Here is a 20,811-nt window from a genome sequence, read left to right as displayed (position 1 = left end):
TTCTGTCAGTCCTCAGTCATCACCCTTACACTTTCCCTTCATGCAATTTCTAAACTTCATAAGTATGAAAAATAGATTGAGATCTTTAAAAGTGGCTTACCAAATGAATTCGAACACCACATTCTTGTAGTTGGAATTCAAAGTTCTTTGCAATCTGACTCTTAACATGGGTCTGGCTTGATTTTCAAACTTTGCTCTTTCCTTACAAGTAGATACTCAGAAAACATTTTATTTGTTCATTCATGTATTCATCTGTCCATTCAACAGCATTTATTTAGCACTTACTCTGTCCCAGGCATTGTGCTTCTGCCAAACGGCCTTCCTCAGCTTCCAAAAACTGGTAGAGCGGGGCTTCCTCTGCATCCCATAACATTCTTTCTTTGCTTATCACACTGAATGATAGCTTTCTATTTATATTTTTCTTTCACAAAATATAAGCTCCTTGTGGATAAAATGGCCCTTTAAACCCTTATATCATTATCTGACAAGCCATAATTGCTGAATAAATGTTTGATTTATGAATGAATGAACACATTTAGGAATTAATGAAGTATGATGGCTATTGTGGGGATGTTTATTGTTTAGTACAATATGGTAAAAAAATTTTTTTGGCCTTAGAAAAATTTGCCTCAAGATTTTGACTGGCAATATATTAGAAAAAAATTGGAACTTTTATAAATTGCATTAATTCTGCAGACCACTGAAATTCAGTGTGACAGTGTGAGCTATGGCTTTATCAAATAGATTAAACTTATTTTACCAGGGAATGAAGATGATTTTAACTGAAGTTTTTTGGTCTGTTCCTCTTCCATTCACACTTAAACTAGAATAATTGTCTGTGAACTTTTACATAGCTGCAGGTAAATAGTTGCAAGTTCAGTTTGCTATGTTTAAATATTTCCAAGTTTCCATTTTAAAATTTTCTATTTTGTGAAGAGGTGGGTTACCTAACCTTTTTATGGCTTACTTTCTTCATCTGTCAAATGAAAAGAAAATAGTGCCCAGTTCTTAAGGTTAATGTGAATAGTAAAATCTGACTCACTGCCTGCTTTTGAATGATTCTTGAGCTAAGAATGATTTTTGGTTGAACAAAATCAAAAGAATATTTCATGACTTGAGAAAGGTATATGAAATCCAAATTTTCAGTGTCCAAAAATTTACTTTATTTTGGGGGGAGCATAGTCATGCTCCTTCATTGATGTAGTGTCTGTAGCTGCTCTCACATTATAAAGGCAGTGCTGAGTAGTTACGCCAGTATGGCCCACAGTGCTCAAAATATTTACTACCTATCCAGACCTTTGCAGAAAATGTTTGCTGGCTCTGGCTTAGGACAGTCCTGACCCATGTTGAGTTCTCAATATATGTTAAATATTAGTTGATATATACATACAGTATATATGTAGTAGTCCCCATATTTGCTTGTTTGGTTTTGATTTTACTGAGAATACATGGAATCAGAAGGAATAGAAGGCATGTATCTTAAATTTAAAAAAGAAAGAGTATTCTGAATAAAAAAAACTCAAAAGTAAAATCAAGATAATATTTAGGGATTGATTGTTAAACAATAAAATGCAACAAAAATAAAATTGCCGGCTGGGTACAGTGGTTCATGCCTGTAATCCCAGCACTTTGGGAGGCAGAGGCAAGAGGATTGCCTGAGTCCAGGGATTTGATACCAGCCCGGGCAACTTGGCGAGACCTCGTCTCTTCAATAAATCCAAAAATTAGCTGGGCGTGGTGGTGCATGCCTGTTGTTCCAACTACTTAGAAGGCTGAGGCAGAAGGATCACCTGAGCCCAGCAGGTCAAGGTTGTGGTAATCATGAGCGTGCTACTGTACTCCAGCCTGGGTGACAGAATGAGAGTCAGAATTTTAAAGAAAAATTTTTTTTGCCTTTATTTGAATTTTTTGACTGAATTATAAATAATTCAAAAATCATAAAATATCTTTCTCAAACTCTGAGAACTCACTGTGTGAAGAAAAGTGTTACCTTCTACTGTCTGAGATGGGTCTGCTTTGTGAACAGTGAATGGAGATCAAAAGGTGATTCCACTAATACATAAATGTAGATGGGTCTTTGGGACCCATAACGTTTGAACTTTAGTGTGCATATTCTGTGAGCCACAATTTTGGGTGTTTGCTGTGATCACACAGGTGATTATCACATCCTAACTTCACTCTGTGTTCAGAAATTTTAAATTTAGCCTCCATAATGATAGAATATTAGAAGACAGTATGTGGCTGTTTAGTTAAGATCTTTTTCCCCCACGATTAACAGAATCCCACTTAGGCTACTCTAAGCAGAAGGGAGGGCTGGCTGTAAGGATAATCAAGTCTGCCATAGAAACCATGACCAAAAAGTGCACTTGGGCTTCACAGACAGTTGCAACTGGGACTGGAAAGTCTTCTGAAAATCCTGTATATCTGCTTTATCCTTTTCCTTTTACAGACTGCCCTTTCTGCTTCTCCATTCTTGACTTTCATCACCCTCCTGATTTACCACCTGTCTCCAAATTTCAGATTACAAGAGGAGGAATCTGATTTGCCCAACAGTATTTGGATGCTTATTTCAATCCAGTAGCTTCAGCCAGGAACAGGCTCTGTGTAAATCAGGGTGATCTAAATGCTCTAACAGACAACCCCACAATCTTGGGCAAAACACAATAAAAGTTATTGCTCGCTTACATTCACAGTTCAAGTGTAGGTGGGAGGAGGACTGTGCTCCATGCACCTCCACTTATTTTAGGGACTCAGGTGCCTTCCTTGTTATGGCTCTGTCATCCCAGGGGGTGTCCAAGTCCTCCACTATGACCTTGTTATTCCTTATGCAGAATAACAAGAGCACAGACAATTTTTAAGGGTGGGGTTATAGAGAGACATGCATGACTTCTGCCTGCTGCATATCATTAGTGAGAATTTAGTCATAAGGCCCTACCTAACTGCAAGGAAGGTTGGGAAATATAATTTAGCTTTGTGCTGAGCGAAGAAAGAAACAGGGTATGGTGAACAGATAGCATTGCCTGTTTCATAGAGAAACATAATATAACTATAGCTACCCAGGGTTTCACCCCTGTGTTTATGGCCAATATGACTCTTAGAGAATAGAGATGTGTGTGTGGCAGTGGCGAGACACCCCAAGAGTGCACACCATTTGGGTCTTGGACTTAAGTTCAAGGCCTGACTCTGTTAATAGCTAGCCTGTTAGTTTATCACACCTCCAGGACCTCAAGGGCCTCATCTTAACACTTGAACCATTGACCTAAAGGGGCGTTGTGAAGCTCCAGTGAGTAAGAAGATGTGAAAATGTTTTGTTAGCTACACACCTGTATATACATGTAAAGAGGTTATAATTAGCTGTGGATATGTTTGCAAAAAAGTCAATATTTCTTGGGATAATATGGCTAATGCCACACAACAAGCAAGTGCCAAAGCTGGGATTTAAAGTCAGGCAGCCTGTGGCAGAGTCCAAGCTGTTAGATGCCACCATAAATGTCCTCTCTAAAGTGGGCATAGGAATAGACCCCACGGTCTATGTGTGTTGTGAGATCATGCATATAAAGTACTTATCACAGTACCTGGCATGTAATAAACATAACATAATTAGTAGCTATTTTTTCATGGGGGAGGTTTCCTTTTTTGATGAGTTGTATAATTCCCTCTTACTCTGACATAGGAATGACTCTCCCAGCACAGAAGTGTATACTGGATTCATTCAGAGCCAGTGGAGATAACAATATTCTGATTGCCACCTCAGTTGCTGATGAAGGAATCGACATTGCTCAGTGCAATCTTGTCATCCTGTATGAGTATGTGGGAAATGTCATCAAAATGATCCAAACAAGAGGTGAGAGAAGCTTTGATTCCATTCCTACAAGACTTACATTTTGTCTGATTTGCGAGTGTGTCTGTCATTCTAACCTTAAACTTACTGAGCCAAGGTTGACCTGGCATAGCAGACCCGGCATCATTGCCCTAAAAGGTAGCTTGTTTGGTCAAGATTGGGTGGTTACACTTTTATCCACTAACATAAACCCTATTTTGATTCTTGTTCACAACAATACTACTTACTTGCCCAACATCGACTGATGTGTTTATGGAAGGATAACTCCAACTTGAATTGAGGCTTTGCCAGTCAACATGTGACCCTTTCATGGTGGTGCTTGTGGGCTGGTGGGCTCCATGTATTTCAGAAGTGATACTCCAGAGTACTTCTATCTCACCTGCACTAGATAGTCTCCTAACTAGTCTTTCTTTCTTTTTCCTTTCTTTTTTCCAACTTCCCTAACAGCTGCCACATTACTTTTTCTGAAAAATATCTCTGAGCATTTCACTTCCTTATACAGAAACTCCAGTGGTTCCCCAATTTACCTGTTGTCAAAGAGTTTTCAAAATGTAGCACCCTCTCATCTTTCCAACTTTATTTCCCATTCTTCCCTGTTGTTCATTATCTACCTCAACCAACCTGACTTCCTCATTTATTGCTTGTTGAAGGAATTGCTTATATACTGCTCTTCATTTTACTCCTTCCTCTGGCTTCATATCCCCCAACCCTAATTTCCTCAGCTGGCGATAATCTCTCTTTTGAATGCTTATAACTCTTTGTATCTATCTTTGTAATAGCACTTATAATTTTCTGCCTGTGTTCTGCTGGTTGTGAACATATCTTGTTTCCCCATTGCCTAGAAGGCTCTTGAGGGAGCCTTTCACTCAAATTATTCATCTCAGAGCCATCACAGTGTCATACTGAGGGTTTGTGTAGGATTATCATTAAAGCACTGTTTCTGATAATATGGCTGTTCAGTCACACTGATGTTGTGGACACGCTACATTGTTGGAACCCCTAAGAACACCAGTCTAAGGTGGCTCCTATTTTTAAAAAAAAATTTTATTTTAAAGATGTGGGGTACAATTCGGGGTTAGGTATACAAATGTTCATTATGCAGGTGCCCTTGTTGATGAGGTGTGCCCCTCCATCCCCTGGCAACTTCCCTCAACTGCCAATCCCGTGCCCCCTCCCCTGGCAGTTTCCCACTACTGCCAATCCCTTTCTTATAGTGTTACAATAGATGTTCAAGGTCCTCTTATGAGTGAGAGCATGTGATACACAGTTCTTTGTTTCTATTATAGACTTGAAGTTCATCCAAGTTGCTGTGAAGTTCATAAGTTTGTCCTTCTTTATGCCTGTGTAATATTCCATCATGTATGGACCACATTTTTTTTATCCAACCCTCTTTCGATGGGCAGCATGTTTAGTCCCGTGTTTTTGCAATTGTAAGTAATGCTGCAATAAACATGCGTGTGCAGGTATCTTTTTCATAGAGTGATTTGAGTTCCTCTGGATATATTCCCAGTAGGGGGATTGCAGGATCTTATGGGAGGTTGGTTTTTATATCTTTTAGGAATTGAGGTAGCTCCTATTTTATCCACAAGCCTAACCTGTAGGTGCTCACCTGCATTTGAGCCCACTCTTTTAACAGCTCAGCTCCCCTAGAAAGCAGGATTCAGTGAACCAAAGTTGAATTTTAGGAATATTTCTATACATTTGTTTACCTATTCTCAGGTGATATCAGAGCTTCAAGTTAAGAACACCAAATAAAATATTTATTTTCTGATAGGCAGAGGAAGAGCAAAAGGTAGCAAGTGTTTCCTTCTGACTAGTAATAATGATGTCATTGAGAAAGAAAAAATAAACATATGCAAAGAAAAAATGATGAATGACTCCATTTTAAACCTTCAGAAATGGGATGAAGCTGTATTTAAAGAAAAGGTAAGTCTGTGTTATTCTTTCAAAATCTGTCCATGAGTAACAGGGAATGTGAGCATGGTTGCTTTATTTTATCATATTGCTCAGAGTATTTTGTTAGAACAATAAGCTGATGCTTAGATTTGTCTTGCAGTGAACATTAAATTCAAATTCTGTTTTTAAGTGTCAGTAAGATTAAAATAGATTTTACTGTTGGTAATACCTGTAGTTATGCTTTTAGATCTAAAAGGCAAACTGAGCTAGAAAATTGCTCTTAAGTAGATGGTTCATATTGAGGTCTATCTTTTAACACTGCAAAGAATAGCTCTTCTTAGTCTTTTCCTCGAATCTCTCTTTACCATCTATAGAATCCTCAGAAAAAAGCCCCCAGATCACTGGAGGATACTGTAGCTATGGACCATAATGTATACCTTGGAGTGGCAAAACTGTTCAGATCAATCTCTCGGTAGTGGCATTCATTATATTGTAATTTCCTTTATAACACAGACGCATAAAATCACATGCATACACACTCACACTTTCTCCAGACCCTTTGCAGAGCTTTTCCTCTCAGAATACCTGGAAGCATTGAACACTACAGGGCTAATGGAGAGGAGAGCTTTAACACTGAATTTGTGGTTCAAATCCCACTTCTGCCACTTGCAAGATATGTGACCTCAGTCATTTACTCTGTCTTTTAAATCAATCTCCTCATTTGTAAAGTTGGGAAAGTAATGGTATTTAGCTCACAGGGCGGTTGTGAGGATAAAATGAGATGCATGCTTTGCCTAGAACAGTGCCTGCTATAGAATAAATGCTCAAGAAATGAGATCCATTGTTGAATAGAGGCATGAGACATAGTTTAACTTCATGAAGATGAACCTTACAATTCGGTAGACTAACTCCATAGTATCCATAATTTTTAAAAAGTTATAATCTCTGTGTTCCAAAATCATTGAGAAGCAATGATCTGAAGCAAAATTAACACTTACTTTGGGACAAAATTATAACTTTATGCCAGTGTTTACTCATTAAAAAAAAAAAGTCTTCCTGGATGACTAAGCTGTCTAAAACTACTTCCTCCACATTTTCAGTGAGAAGAATTACTAGGAAAATTTTCAGTTCCTCCCTTGGTTTTGAGAAGAGGGTTCTTTTCTCCCTGAGCCACCACCTGCTTATTTTGTAGAATATTGGGATGTTGCCAGTAAAGACTTTAAAACTGTGGCATAGTTTTTAATCTCCTCCACTGGGTGACAAACTACTTAGACTCATAGATTGAAAGTCTGTGGAAGAACAGGGGGACTGGAACAGACAGACATAGGCATTTTTTTTTGGAGCCAGCACACCCAGACAAAGAGTGGGGTGAGGAGGAAATGGGTTAAATATCTGTTGAATTAAGCAATGTAATAGCATTTGGGGCTCCCCCAACACCCATAAATAGATGAGAAGAGATGGTAAAGAATAAGAGGGAGTCCAGAATGCATGTAGCCAGGTGTGACTGGCAGCTACGAGTTTTGTTGTCATCTCTGTCCTATCAGAGATGACCATGCCCAGCTGCTCTGTTGGAAGGAGAAGGCTTTGCTTTCAAAGGTGTAGAAGTGTGATGGGGTGGGGAAAATCTTATGTTCCTAAAAGTAAAAGTAACTATGATTCTTGGGGTGAGACCCCCTTCTGTGGTGTTTTGATAAGGGCTTGAGGTTTGGATATGAGCATCCTTGTCCCTGTCGATGGGCTTTAATGAGAGAAAGGAACTCCACAGAAGAAAGGGGAAAAGTTGGGTGCTTTTAAGGTCCATCTGCAGGAAGATGGAGAGGGAAAAAGACAAGCAAGAGTGCTGTGAAACTCTCTGCTTTCTTCCCAGCTGCATTGTCCACTGTTTGTGGCTGCTGTCACTTGAGCACTGGGGCCCCATGGGATAACCTGATCACTTTGCAGCCATCTTCACATGTTAGACAGTCCAGAGGTATCTGAGAACTGATTTCCATGATGGAAGCTTCAGGATTTGGTAGCATTTCATTCTGGAGGGAAAAGGTATAAATAGTATTTTTGACAGTTGTGTTTGTGAAGTGTTATCTAGAATCAAAATGAGGAAGCCTGCTTTTCTTTCCTCATGGAGCAGAGAACAAGACAGGAAGTAAAAGTTCGTTTTGAACAAAGAACTTCCAACATATGTACCCATGATTGCACACCATCAGGATGCTATCATTTGCTTTTCTCTATCCCAGTGTGTGGAGTGAGACTTCTTTGTCAACCTCAGGTTGTGGGGGAGGGGCAGCGCACCATATGACTTTTATCCAGTTATTGATTTTTTTTACTTAGTTTTAAGGGTAGCAGTAATAGTTTTAACTTATTAGGACTTATATCTATCACCTATAGTTATATTTAAAATATTTGCGATGATTAGTATTTAACTGAGTTTTAGTATACTATTAAATGCTACTAGATATAAGTGAATTTTTTAAAAGATTGGATGCCCAAGGGGCAAGCTTATATATTTTCCCCGTTTCTTACCACATTTTCTCCACCCCCATCCTGCCTCAAGTGAGAATTAGAACCATATCAGAAAAAAAGAAAATTAAAATTGTTCATAGGGGAATGTATATCCTGTAACCCAGGAATTTCAGTTCTAGAAATTTATCCAAAGGATATAATGGGATAAATACACATAATATAACAGTTTTGTCACAGTGAAAAACTGTATTGAGAACGGGAGGCATAAACACCCTTTATTTTTACAAAAATAATGAAGATAATTTCAGGTAGGATAGGGTCAGGCAATGGAGGAGGAAAAATAATATTTGGCTTTTTAATAGAAGCATTCTAGGTCTAGCTGGTTGTGATGGCTCATGCCTGTAGTCTCAGCTCCTTGGAAGGCAGGAGGATTGCTCAAGTCTAGGAGTTTGAGTCCAGTCTAGCCAACATAGTGAGACCCTGTCTCTTAAATTATAATATTAATAGTAAATCTAAGTGTCCCAGGACAGCTTGAGCAGTCATAAACTCATGCTACTTCCTAACAGTCCATGAAGTAGATGCTGCCATTGTTCTCATTTTGTATTTCAGGAAACTAAGGCACTTTCTAAAAATCATGCAACAGGTAAGGGGCAGGATTTGCACCTAAGCTGTCTGGTTTCACCTGGGACATTTGAAAATATAATCCACTACAGAAGAGATAGTACCACAAACCAGTGGGACAAATTTAACTTGAATTTGAAGCGGAATAGGGATTAATATATTCTCGGTGTATGATCAGTAACCAGTTAAAAGATATAAGGGGGAAGGAGATTTCCATTCACAGTGACAACAATAGCTACAGCTCATGTATGTAGAACACTGACTTTCCACCAAGTCCTGGAGCACTTAATGTATATACCAATAAACCTCACAGCGATTCATGAAGTTGAGTCTCTATGCCATGGCTCTAGGAGGGAAACTGAGTCACAAAGAGCTTCAGTGCTATTAGATCACACAGCTAGTTAGCGGTGGAGCTGGTAGAGCCCATCTGTTTAACTACTACATCTTCTGGCCTATTGACAAAAGTTTGAAGTAGAAATAAAGACAACTGAAAAGTTTTACTAGGATATATAGAAGTAAATTAAGACAAAAGAAAAGACATGCCATTCTCTTGAATGGAATGACTGGGTATATTAAACATGCACATTCATCCTAAATTTACTTTTTCACTTAATGCTACCATGTTCAAAGCATAAATCATATTTTCAACTTGATAAAATGGTTCCAGAATGTATGTAGAAGAATAAATAGATGAAAATAGCTATAATATTTCTAGAAAAATAACTAATGAATGAGGATTGCCCTATTAGTACAAAAGTACAAGCCACTACCATTCACATTTTTGTGGTTCTTAGCATAAGACTAGCCTAATAGACGCTGGCAACACTAAAGGGCGTTTATCCTGTCCCAGGATGGCTTGAGCAGTCATAAACTCATGTTACTTCCTAACAGTCCATGAAGTAGATGCTGCCATTGTTCTCATTTTGTATTTCAGGAAACTAAGTCACTTTCTAAAAATCATGTAACAGGTAAGGGGCAGGATTTGCACCTAAGCTGTCTGGCTTCACCTGGGACATTTGAAAATATAATCTACTACAGAAGAGACAGTACCATAAACCAGTGGGGCAGGCAGATTCTTCCGAAAATGATATTGATGAAATCAGCATGCTCTTTCTTCTTTTATGATGTTTCAAGTTTCCTTCATTTATCATTTCTCTCTGTTTAGAAAACTTACTCCTGCCATTCTTTTCGGGTAGGTCTGCTGGTGACAAATTCTTAGTTTTTCTTCATCTGAGAAATGTCTTGGTTTCTCCCTCTTTTTTTTTTTTAAGTTGGAGCCTCATTCTGTCACCCAGGCTTGGGTACAGTGGCACAATCACGGCTCACCACAGCCTTGACCTCCTGGGCACAGTCAATCCTTCTACCTCAGTCTCTCGAGTAGCTGGGACTTTAGGCACATGCCACCACACCTGGCTCATTAAACGTTATTTTTTTTGTAGGAGTGATGTCTCACTATGTTGCCTAGGCTGGTCTTAAACTCCTGGGCTCAAGCAATCATCTTGTCTCAGTTTCCCAAAGTATTGGGATTTACAAGTGTGAGCCACTGTGCCTGACGCCCACTTCATTTTTGAAGGATAAATTTTCTTAGTCTAGGGTGCTGGTGTGACAATTCTTTTTTTTCTGCACTTGAAAAATATTGTGCCATTTCTATAGTTTCTGATGACAAATCCACTGTTAGTCAGATTACTTTTCTTCCCGTAGGTAAGATGTCATTTTTTTTTCCTGGCTGCTTTCAAGACTTTTTTTGTTTGTCTTCAGTTTCCAGAAGTTTTATTATGGTGTGTCTTAGGGTGAGTGATTTTCTTCAGGTTTATCCTGTTTGGGATTTGTTCAACTTTTCGAGTCTAAGTTTATAAAGCTTGTTAAATCTGGGAAATTGTTCAAGCATTATCTCTTTGAGTACTTTTTAAGCCTCTTATTCTTGTAGGACTCCAGTGACATGACATATTTTTAAATTTCCACTTTGTTCTTCATGTCTTCCATTTCTTTGTTGAGCGTATTTTCTCATGTTTCAAGAGTGTGTATGATTACTCACTGGAGCATTTTTATTACGTATTTTATAATCTTTGCACATAATTCAAACATCTTTGTCATCAAAGTATTGGATACCATTGATTGTCTTTTTTTTTTCATTGTTTGAGATCCTTCCTGTTTATTGGTAGAAAGAGTGGATTTTTAAAAATTAAAACTTGGATATTTTCTTATAATGAAACTCTAAATCTTATTTAATCTCTGTGTTGTCTGGCTTTTTCTAACACTGTGTTGGCAGGAGAGGTGGGGATGCTGCCTCTTCATTGCCAGGTAGTTATACATCCAGTTTCCCCACTCAGCCTCTGTGGATACCAGCATGGGGAAGGCTCTTTAGTACTGCTGGGTGGGTGTGGGAGTTCTGGTTCCCCATAAGGTCTCCACTGATACCATGGGTGGGGGTAGGACTTGGGGGATATTACATTACCAGGCAGTAGGGCTGAAAGTCCTGGTTCCCCACTTGTGCTGCTCTGACACCACCAGGTAGGAGTGTTGGGGTGCCTCATTCCAGTTCTGGGAGGTGGAAACCTGGTTCTCCACGTGGCCTGTGCTGGCATGGGTGGAGGTTGGGCCACAGTTGCTTTATTTGACTGGAGTAGAGAATAGTTATTGTCTAAAAGTTCTCTGCCTCGCTAGGCTACCCCTTTCCTGGTTTTTGGGCTAGTGACTGCAGGCCTTGGTTGAGATTCTCTTTGTACCCATAGGCATTTCATGTTTCCAGCTTCTTTAGCTCCAAGTCTGAAATACATAAGGTGAAGGGAAACTCAGGGAACTCACTACTGTGTTGTTTCTAGGGTCTTGAGGTTCCTAGCTGGTCTGCCTTCCTCTTGTCATCCTTCAGAATCTTATGTTTGTTTAATATATAACGTTCAGGGTTCTAAGTCCTACATTTTGAATTAGAATACAGTGACACTATACATGTGTTTAACTTTACTGGAGTTCAACAATATTCTCTGTGGTCAAAGGGGAGAGAGGAAATATTTTAGACTGGGCGAAGGGGGACTCTTTTGCCTACTATTCTGTCCAATGGGTGTATGCTTGAAGTGGACATAATTACGCCTGAAACAGTGAGTGCATATTATGTATCTATTTGTAAAGTACTTTTAAGGTTTTATCAGCTACTAAAGTAGAATGCACGACTATTTTATAGACATTCTTAGTACTTTTATGGGCATTTTGATGAAGAAATTGAATGGCTAATTGGAGGCCACAGTTAAATGTTGATCAACATTGAGTTAGAGAACCAGTAAAGTCTGGAAATTATATGTGAATGATTATATATGTGTGCATGCATATGTATGTATGTGTACAGATCTCTATATATTTCTGTTAGTTATACTCAAGTTACATTTGAGGTCTTTCTTTTTGCATTAGATTCTCTATATACAGAATCAGGAAAAACTCCTCAGAGATAGCCAAGAAAAAGCAAAACCTATACCTGATAAGGAAAATAAAAAACTACTCTGCAGGAAGTGCAAAACCTTGGCGTGTTTTACAGCTGATATAAGAGTGGTAGAGGTAAGTCACCTTTTCACAGAGTACCCTGCCATTTTTAGTACTAAAGTGTACTGTCTGTTGTTTAAATGTTTATAGTTATCATGACCATGATCTATGTATTTAAAAAAACTAAAAAGTGAAAAAAAACCTTAACTGTTCAACAATAAAGAATTAGCTTTTAAAAATTGGTGCCCAGCCACTTGCTTATATATTATACAGTCATCAAAAACAATGGTTATTGTAAATGCAACGTAGTGTGCTGGATTAGATTCTGGAACACCTAAAGGATGTTAGTGGAAAGAGAGGTAGAATCTGTAGTTTAGTTAATACTAATTTCTTGATGTTAATTTCTTAGTTTTGACAAATGTACTGTGGTGTGTAAGATGTTAGCATTAAAGGAAACTAGGTGAATGTACACAGGAATTTTCTGAGGTCTCTTTGCAACCTTTCTGTGAATCTAAAATTGTTCCAAAGTAAAGTTTATTTTTAAAACATGATTATGAGGTTTATGCAGTATAAAAAAACTGATTACAAACTAATAGTAACAATAGAAACAATAACCAGGATATAAAATTGTAAATATGCTGTTTCATAGCTGTGTGGAACAATAGCAGCAATATCACCATCACCAAACAAAAGCAATAAACCTACCTTTGTACAGAAAAAGGATGAGAGGAAATATGCCAAAAATGTATTAATATTTTGGTAGTGAGATTCTATGATTTTTTTCTCCTCTATTCCTACTATTTTATGTTTTTCAAACTTTCCTTTTAGGATATGGATCACTTTTTGTTTTGTTTTATTTTTTTGGTTAAATGCCATGAATTTCTTTCTTTCTTTTTCTTTCTTTTGTCTTTTAAAATTTTCAATAGCTTTGGGGTACACATAGTTTTTGATTATGTGGATGCATTGTACTTGTATAGTGGTGAAGATGTCTGGGCTTTAAGTGTACTTTTCACCCCCACCCGTGCACATGGTACCCTATAAATGATTTTTCATCCCTACTTCCCTTCACATCCTTCCCTTTCTGAGTCTCCAATGTCCATTATGCCATTCTCTATGCCTTTGCAGATCCTTAGTTTAGTTCCCACTTATAAGTAAGACCATGTGGTCTTTGGTTTGCTGTTCCTGCATTAGCTAACTTAGGATGGTTTTCTCCAATTCCATCCAAATTGCTGCAAAAGACATTATTTCATTCCTTTTTATGGCTGGATAGTATTCCATGTTACACATATACCACATTTTCATTATCCACCAATCAGCTTATGAACATTTAGGTTGATTCCACATCTTTGTAATTGCGAGTTGTGCTGTGATAAACATATAAGCACAGATGTCTTTTTTGTATATTGACCTCTTTTCCTTTTGCTAGATACCTAGTAGTGAGACTAATGGATTGAATGGTAGATCTACTTTCAGTTCTTTGAGAAATTTCCATACTGATTTCCATACAGATTGTACTAATTTTCATTCCCACCAATAGTATATAAGCATTCCCTCTTTACCGCATCTGTGCCAACATCTATTATTATTTTATTTTTTAGTAATGACCATTCTGACTGGTGTAAGGTGGCTTCTCATTGGTTTTAACTTGCATTTCCCTGATGAGTAGTGATGATAAACATTTTTTCTTGTGTTTGTTGGCCATTTGTATATCTTCTTTTGAGAGATGTCTGTTCATGTCATTTGTTTACTCTTTAAAGAAGTTATTTGCTTTTTTCTTACTGGTTTGTTTGAGTTCTTTGTAGAGTCTGGGTATTACTCCTTTGTCAGTATAGGTTGCCTGTTTACTTTGTTGATTATTTCTCTTGCTGTGCAGAAGCTTTTTAGTTTAATTAAGTCCCATTTACTTATTTTTGTTTTTGTTGGATTTGCTTTTAGGTTTTTAAACCATAAATTCTTTGCCTAGACCAATGTCCAGAAGAGTTTTTCCTAGGTTTTCTTTTAGGATTTTTATGGTTTCAAGTCTAACATTTAAGTCTTTAATCCATATTGACTTAATTTTGTATATGGTAAGAGGTAGGAATCAAGTTTTATTTTTCTTCATGCAACTATCCAATTTTCTGGCATCACTTGTTGAATATAGGGTGTCCTTTCCCCAGTGTATATTTTGCCTGTTAAAGATCAGTTGTTTGTAGATATTTGCATTTATTTCTGAATTCCCTATTCTGTTCCATCTGTCCACATGTCTGCTTTTGTACCCGTACCATGCTGTTTTGGTTACTGCAACCTTGGAATATAATTTGATGTCAGGTGATGTGATGCTTCCAGCTTTGTTCTTTTTGCTTAGGATTGCTTTGGCTATTCTGGCTCTTTCTTGGTTCCATATGAATTTTAGGATTTTTTTTCTAATTCTGTGAAAAATCACATTCATTGTTTAATAGGGATTGTGTTAAATCTGTAGATTGCTTTGGGTAATATGGTAATTTTAACAATGTTGATTCTTCTAATCCATAAGTGTGGGATGTTTTTCTATTTGTTTGTGTCCTCTACAATTTCTTTCATCAGTGTTTTATAGTTCTTGTAGAGAGGTCTTTCACCTCTTGGTTAAATATATGCCTAGATATTTTAATTTTTGGCAGCTACTGTAAATGGAACTGAGTTCTTGATTTGATTCTCAGCTTGGTCATTATTGGTATATAGCAGTGCTTCTGATCTGTGTGTATTGATTTTGTAGCCCAAGACTTCACTGAGTTCATTTATCAAGTGTAGTAGTCTTTTGGAGGAGTCTTTAGGATTCTTTGGGTATAAAATAATATCATCATCATACAGAGATGGTTTTACTTCTTTTCCAATTTGGATATCCTTTATTTTCTTCTCTTGCCTGATTGCTCTGGCTAAGATTTCTACTACTATGTAGAATAGGAGCGGTAAAGTGGGTATCCTTGCCTTGTTCTAGTTCTGAGGGGGAATGCATTCAACTTTTCTCTATTCATGATGACATTGTTTTTGTTATTTTGGGGATGTTACTTCTATGTCATCCTAAATTTTGTTGAGGGTTTTTATCCTGAAGGGATGCTGGATTTTATCAAATGCTTTTTCTGCCTCTAATGAAATGATCATATGATTTTTTTATTTTAGTTCTGTTATGCGATGGATCACATTTATTGACTTGCATGTGTTGAACCATCCTTGTATCCTTGGGATAAAACCCACTTTGTTGTGGTGGGTAATTTTTAATGTGCTGTTGAATTTGGTTTGCTAGTATTTTGTTGATGATTTTTGTGTGTATGTTTATCAGGGATATTGGTATGTAGTTTTCTTTTTTTGTTGTATCTTTTTCTGCTTTTGGTATTAGGATGATACTGGCTTCATAGAATGAGTTAGGGAAAATTCCCTCCTTTTTAATCTTATGGAATAGCTTCAGTAGACTAAGTACCAGTTCTTCTTTGAAAATCTTTGAAAGGTAGAATTTGATTTAATCTTGCTACTTGTTATTGGTCTGTTCAGGGTTTATATTTCTTCCTGATTCAAGATTGGGGTTGTATGTTTCCAAAGATGTATCCATTCCATCTAGATTGTCTAGGTTGTTTGCATAGAGGTGTTTATAATAATAATCTCAGATGATCTTTTGTATTTTTGTAGTATCAGTTGTAATGTCTCCATCTTCATTTCTGAGTGAGCTAAGCTGAATCTTCTTTCTTTGTTTCCTAATTAATCAAACTCGTGACCTATCAATTTTGTTTATCTTTTCAAAGAAACAGCTTTTTGTTTGAATGATTCTTTTTATGTATTTTTGGTCTCAATTTTGTTTAGTTCTGCACTTATCTTCGTTATTTCTTTCCTTGATAGCTTTGGGTTTGGTTTGTTTGTATTTTTCTAGTTTCTTGCGGTGTGATGTTAGGTGATCTTGTAGTCTTTTTAATGTAGGCCTTAAGCACTATAAATTCGCCTCTGAGCACAGCTTCATCTGTGTCTCAGAACTTTTGATAACTTATGTCATTGTTGTCATTCACTTAAAGGAATTTTTAAATTTACATCTTGATTTTATTGTTGACTCCAAAATCATTCAGCAGATTTTTAAATGTCTATGTATTTGTTTGATTTTGAAAGTTCTTCTTGGAGTTAAAGTTGAGTTTTATTCCACTGTGGTCTGAGAAGGTGCTTGATATGATTCTGATTTTTTTGAATTTATTGAGACTTGATTTGTGGCCTAACATATGATCTGTCTTGGGGAATGTTCCATGTGCTGTTGAGAAAAATGTATATTCTGCAGTTTTGGGGGAGAATGTTTTGTAGATGTCTGTTAGATTCACTTACTCTAGGGTCCAGTTTAACTCCAAGGTTTCTTTGTTGGCTTTTTGCTTTCTTGATCTGTCTATTGCTATCTTGGGCTGTTGAAGTTTCCCACTATTATTATATTGCTGTCTATCTCTTTTCTTAGATCTTCTAGAATTTGTTTTATAAAGCTGGGGAGCTGTGGTGTTAGATGCATATATATATATATATATATATGTATCTTCTTGTTGGATTGATTGATATAATAACCTTCCTTGTCATTTTTTACTGTTGTTAATTTAAAGTCTGCTTTATCTGATATGAGACTGACCACTTCTGCTCATTTTTGGTTTCTATTTGTGTAGTGTATTTTCTCCAACCCTTTATTCTGAGTATATAGGAGTATTTGTGTGTTAAGTGGGTCTTTTGAAGGCATTGTGTTTTTTAATCCACTCTGCCAGTCTGTACCTTTTAAGTGGAACATCAAGACTATTTACATTCAGGGTTAATAATGATACGTAAGGTACTATTCCATTCATCACATTGGCTGATACCTGATTGCTTTTTTTTAATTGGTCTCTATTGTGTTGATGTTCTACAATCCTGTGAGCTTCATGATTTCCAGTGTTTTTTCTATTGGTGTTTTTTGACTTTTTGTTTCAATATTTAGAACTGCTTTGAGTATTTCTTGTCGAGCCGATCTGTTGGTGACAAATTCTCTCAGCATTTGCTTGTCTGAGAAGGACTTTCTCCTTCATTTATGAAACTTAGTTTTGTAGAATACACAATCTTTGGCTGACTGTTATACTGTTTGAGAAGATTGAAGACAGGGCCCCAATCCCTCTGGCTTGTAGAGTTTCTTCTGAGAAGTCTTCTGTGAGTCTGATAGGTTTACCTTTGTAAATTAGGTTGATGCTTTTGTCTTACCACTCATAAGTATTTCCTTCACATTAACTTTCCATAACCTGATGACTATTTACCTTTGTGATGACCTTTCTGCATTGAATTTTCTAGGAGTTCTTTCGACTTCCTGTATCTGGATGTTTAAATCTTTAGCAAGGTCAGGGAAGTTTTCCTCAATTATTCCCTCAAATAGGTTTTCCAAACCTGTTGCTTTCTCTTCTTTCTCAAGAAGACCTATGATTCTTAGGTTTGAACACTTTGCATAATCTCATATTTCTTGGAGACTTTGCTTTTCTTTTCTTTGTTGTTGTCTGTTTGGGTTGATTCAAAAGTCTAGTCTTTAAGTTCTGAGATCCTTTTTTCTACTTGTTCTAGTTTACTGTTAAAACTTTCCACTGCATTTCATACTTCCCAAAATGAGTCTTTCATTTCCAGAAATTCAGCTTTTTGTGTGTCTGTCTCTTTGGAGAATTTTTTTGTTCATGTCCTGAATAGTTATTTCTTAGTTGATTTTCAACTTTCTACTGAATCTTATTGAGCAATTTTATAATCAACCTTTTGAATTCTATGTCTGGAATTTATTTCTTATTTATTTATTTACTTATTGTAGAGATGAAGTCCTGCAGAGGTACCCAGGCTGGTCTCAAACCCCTGGGCTCAGGCAATCCTCTTGCCTCCACCTCCCAAAGTACTGGGATTATGGGTGTGAGCCACTGTGCCTGGATTTGGAATTTCATCAATATCATTTTCATGAAAGTCTGTTGCTGAAGAGTTAGTGTGTTTTTTTGTGGGTGTAGACGAACTCTGTTTTTTCCTATTGCCAGAATTATTTTTCTGGTATCTTCTCATTTGGGTAGACTATTTCTTCCTATTTGAGTTTGGTAGGGGAATGATATAGACATTGTAGGGTTCCCTCATTTATATATAGCATTGATGTGAATTTCTCAGTTATCAGCTGTGGTGATGCTATGCTGGATACCTGCACAGGCTCAAGGCATCCTGAGTGGCAAGGTGGCTTAGATAGTGCTGTTAGCTGGAATCTGGGATCAGACCTTCCCAAAAGTTGAGATATTATACTAGATGTAATGAGCTGTGCCAGTTGACCTCCAGTCAGGACGTGGTGCTTGTGGGAGAGAGCCAACAGCAAAGGCAGCTGTGTGCTTTCTGCTTGGCCTGTGCTTCCCCCAGGATGAACATAGCTGACCTAGGCAATGAGTGGGGCTGTGGAAACTACCCAAGTCACCTGTCTGTTTTGAGCCTTCAAGGGGAGCACAGGGGAACAGTGCTCATGCTCCCCACCTGTGTGCACAGTTGACTACCCCAGTCTGAATTGGGAAGGAGTCCCTGGCTCCTGTGATAATGCTGCCTGTTGTGCAGAGGCTACAAAGAAGAGTTCACGTGGGGCGTGAAAGGTTGCTAGGGCAACAGGTTACATCCAGCTCTCCAGCCTCAGCTCAGGCAGTTTGGCTTCAGAATGAAAAAATGTACTGACCTCAGTCTTCTTATAGGAGCTTGCCCCATGGTGGAACTGCCTACCATGGTGGAATTTTCCATTGGGTCAAATCCTGTTACCATTCAGGCCATTCCCTCCCAAGCAGTCTAGAAAGTAGCTATCAGCAAGTTGAGTACCCAGAAAATGGTGGTTGGAGCATGGGAGAAACCCACTCTAGCTGCTTCTCATAGGCCATCTAAATCCTATCTCCTATGGATCACTTTTATAATGAAAACCAAATATCCTCAAATTTGTAAACACAACACCTGCAGGTTAGCCTTCCATAGATATGGGACACCCCCCCCAAAAAAAAAACCTCGGAATTATCTTTTGGAGGCTGGGCCCCTTGTAGTACAGGATTACTCTGCTAGGTAAGTATTCTAGGAACCTATCAGCAGCAGTATACTAGCTAGTGTTGTTTGGAAGACTGTGATCAGCTTCAGATTCTTTCAGTGCATTTGCCCATTTTATGATGGGTGATTTACATGAACAATCTGCCCACACCTCACTGAGTGTTCAGCAGTTTTTGACCAAAAATGGCATGACCCCTTTCTGTTCTCTTCCAAGCAAGCTAGAAAGCAGTCATCAGCAAGAGTTGAGTTCCCAGAAAAAGGCAGCTGTAGCAGGACTTTTTTTGCTGTACTGCTTCACATGGGTTTCAGTAAAGCACAGCTGTGGGTAAGGCAGTTTCCTGTGAGTGACTAGTTTCCTGCGAGGCTAGAAAGCAGCTCTCAGTGAGGGTTGAGTTCCCTAGAGTCTTTCGGGGACTTTGTTTCCTCAGAGAAAAATTCCTCAAAGGGGAAAACGTGAGTCGTGCCATCTGGCTCTCCTCCGCCAGCACCATGAGCTTCACTACTTGTTCCACCACTTTCTCCACCAACTACTGGTCCCTGGGCTCCATCCAGCTACCTAGCCTCCAGTCCACCAGCAGCATGGCCAGCATCTATGCAGGTGCCAGCGGCTCGGGCTCCTGGATCTCTGTGTCCCGCTCCACCAGCTTCTGGGTGGCTAGGGGTCTGGGGGTCTGGGGAGCATCCACAAAGAGTAGGAGACCATACAAGAGCTAAACAACTGCCTGGCCTCCTACCTGGAGAGGGTGAGGATCCTGGACACCAAGAACTGGAGGCTGGAGAGCAAAATCCAGGAACACTGGAGAAGAGGGACCCCAGGTCAGAGACTGGGACATTACTTCAAGACCGTCGAGGACCTGAGGGCTCAGATCTTTGCAACTTCTGTGGAAAATGGCTGCATCGTTCTGCAGATTGACAATGCCTGTCTTGCTGCTGATGACTTTAGAGTCAAGTATGAGGCAGAGCTGGCCATGCGCCAGCAAGATCATGACAGATATCCAGGTCCAGTATGATGAGATGGCTCAGAAAAACCAAGACAAGCTAGACAAGTACTGGTCCCAGCAGACTGAGGAGAGTGCCACAGTGTTCACCACACAGTCCACCAAGATCGGAGCTGCTGAGATGACGCTCACAAAGCTGAAACGTATAGCACGGTCCTTGGAGATTGACCTGGACTCCATGAGAAACCTGAAGGCCAGCTTGGAGAACAGCCTGAGGGAGGTGGAGGCCTTCTACGCCATGCAGATGGAGCAGCTCAACGGCATCCTGCTGCCTGGAGTCTGGGCAGGCATAGACCTGGACATGGGCCAGTGCCAGGCCCAGGAGTATTAGGCCCTGCCGGACATCAAGGTCAAGCTGGAGGCTGAGATCGCCATCTACCGCCACCTGCTGGAGAATGGGGAGGACTTCAGTCTTGTTGATGCCCTGGATAGCAGCAGCTCCATTCAGACCTTCCATATGACCCAGCAATTCCCCTATTGGGAATATATCCGGAGGAACTCAAATCA

At 38.7% G+C, this 20,811-nt stretch overlaps 1 protein-coding gene across 1 annotated transcript in view; it reads left to right on the top strand.

The window, feature by feature from the left end:
* DDX58 (DExD/H-box helicase 58) overlaps window positions 1-20,811 on the top strand; it is a 64,398-nt gene that overhangs the window by 40,519 nt on the left and 3,068 nt on the right. The window contains exons 15-17 of the mRNA XM_008061181.2: window positions 3,674-3,844; window positions 5,616-5,767; window positions 12,218-12,361. Of these exons, the coding sequence (XP_008059372.1) occupies window positions 3,674-3,844; window positions 5,616-5,767; window positions 12,218-12,361 (467 nt within the window). The remainder of the gene's footprint in view (window positions 1-3,673; window positions 3,845-5,615; window positions 5,768-12,217; window positions 12,362-20,811) is intronic.

Source organism: Carlito syrichta, unplaced genomic scaffold (assembly GCF_000164805.1).
Source record: "Carlito syrichta isolate Samal-C Ts95f unplaced genomic scaffold, Tarsius_syrichta-2.0.1 Scaffold305136, whole genome shotgun sequence".
Lineage (NCBI taxonomy): Eukaryota > Metazoa > Chordata > Mammalia > Primates > Tarsiidae > Carlito > Carlito syrichta.
This window is presented reverse-complemented; position numbering and strand designations above follow the sequence as displayed.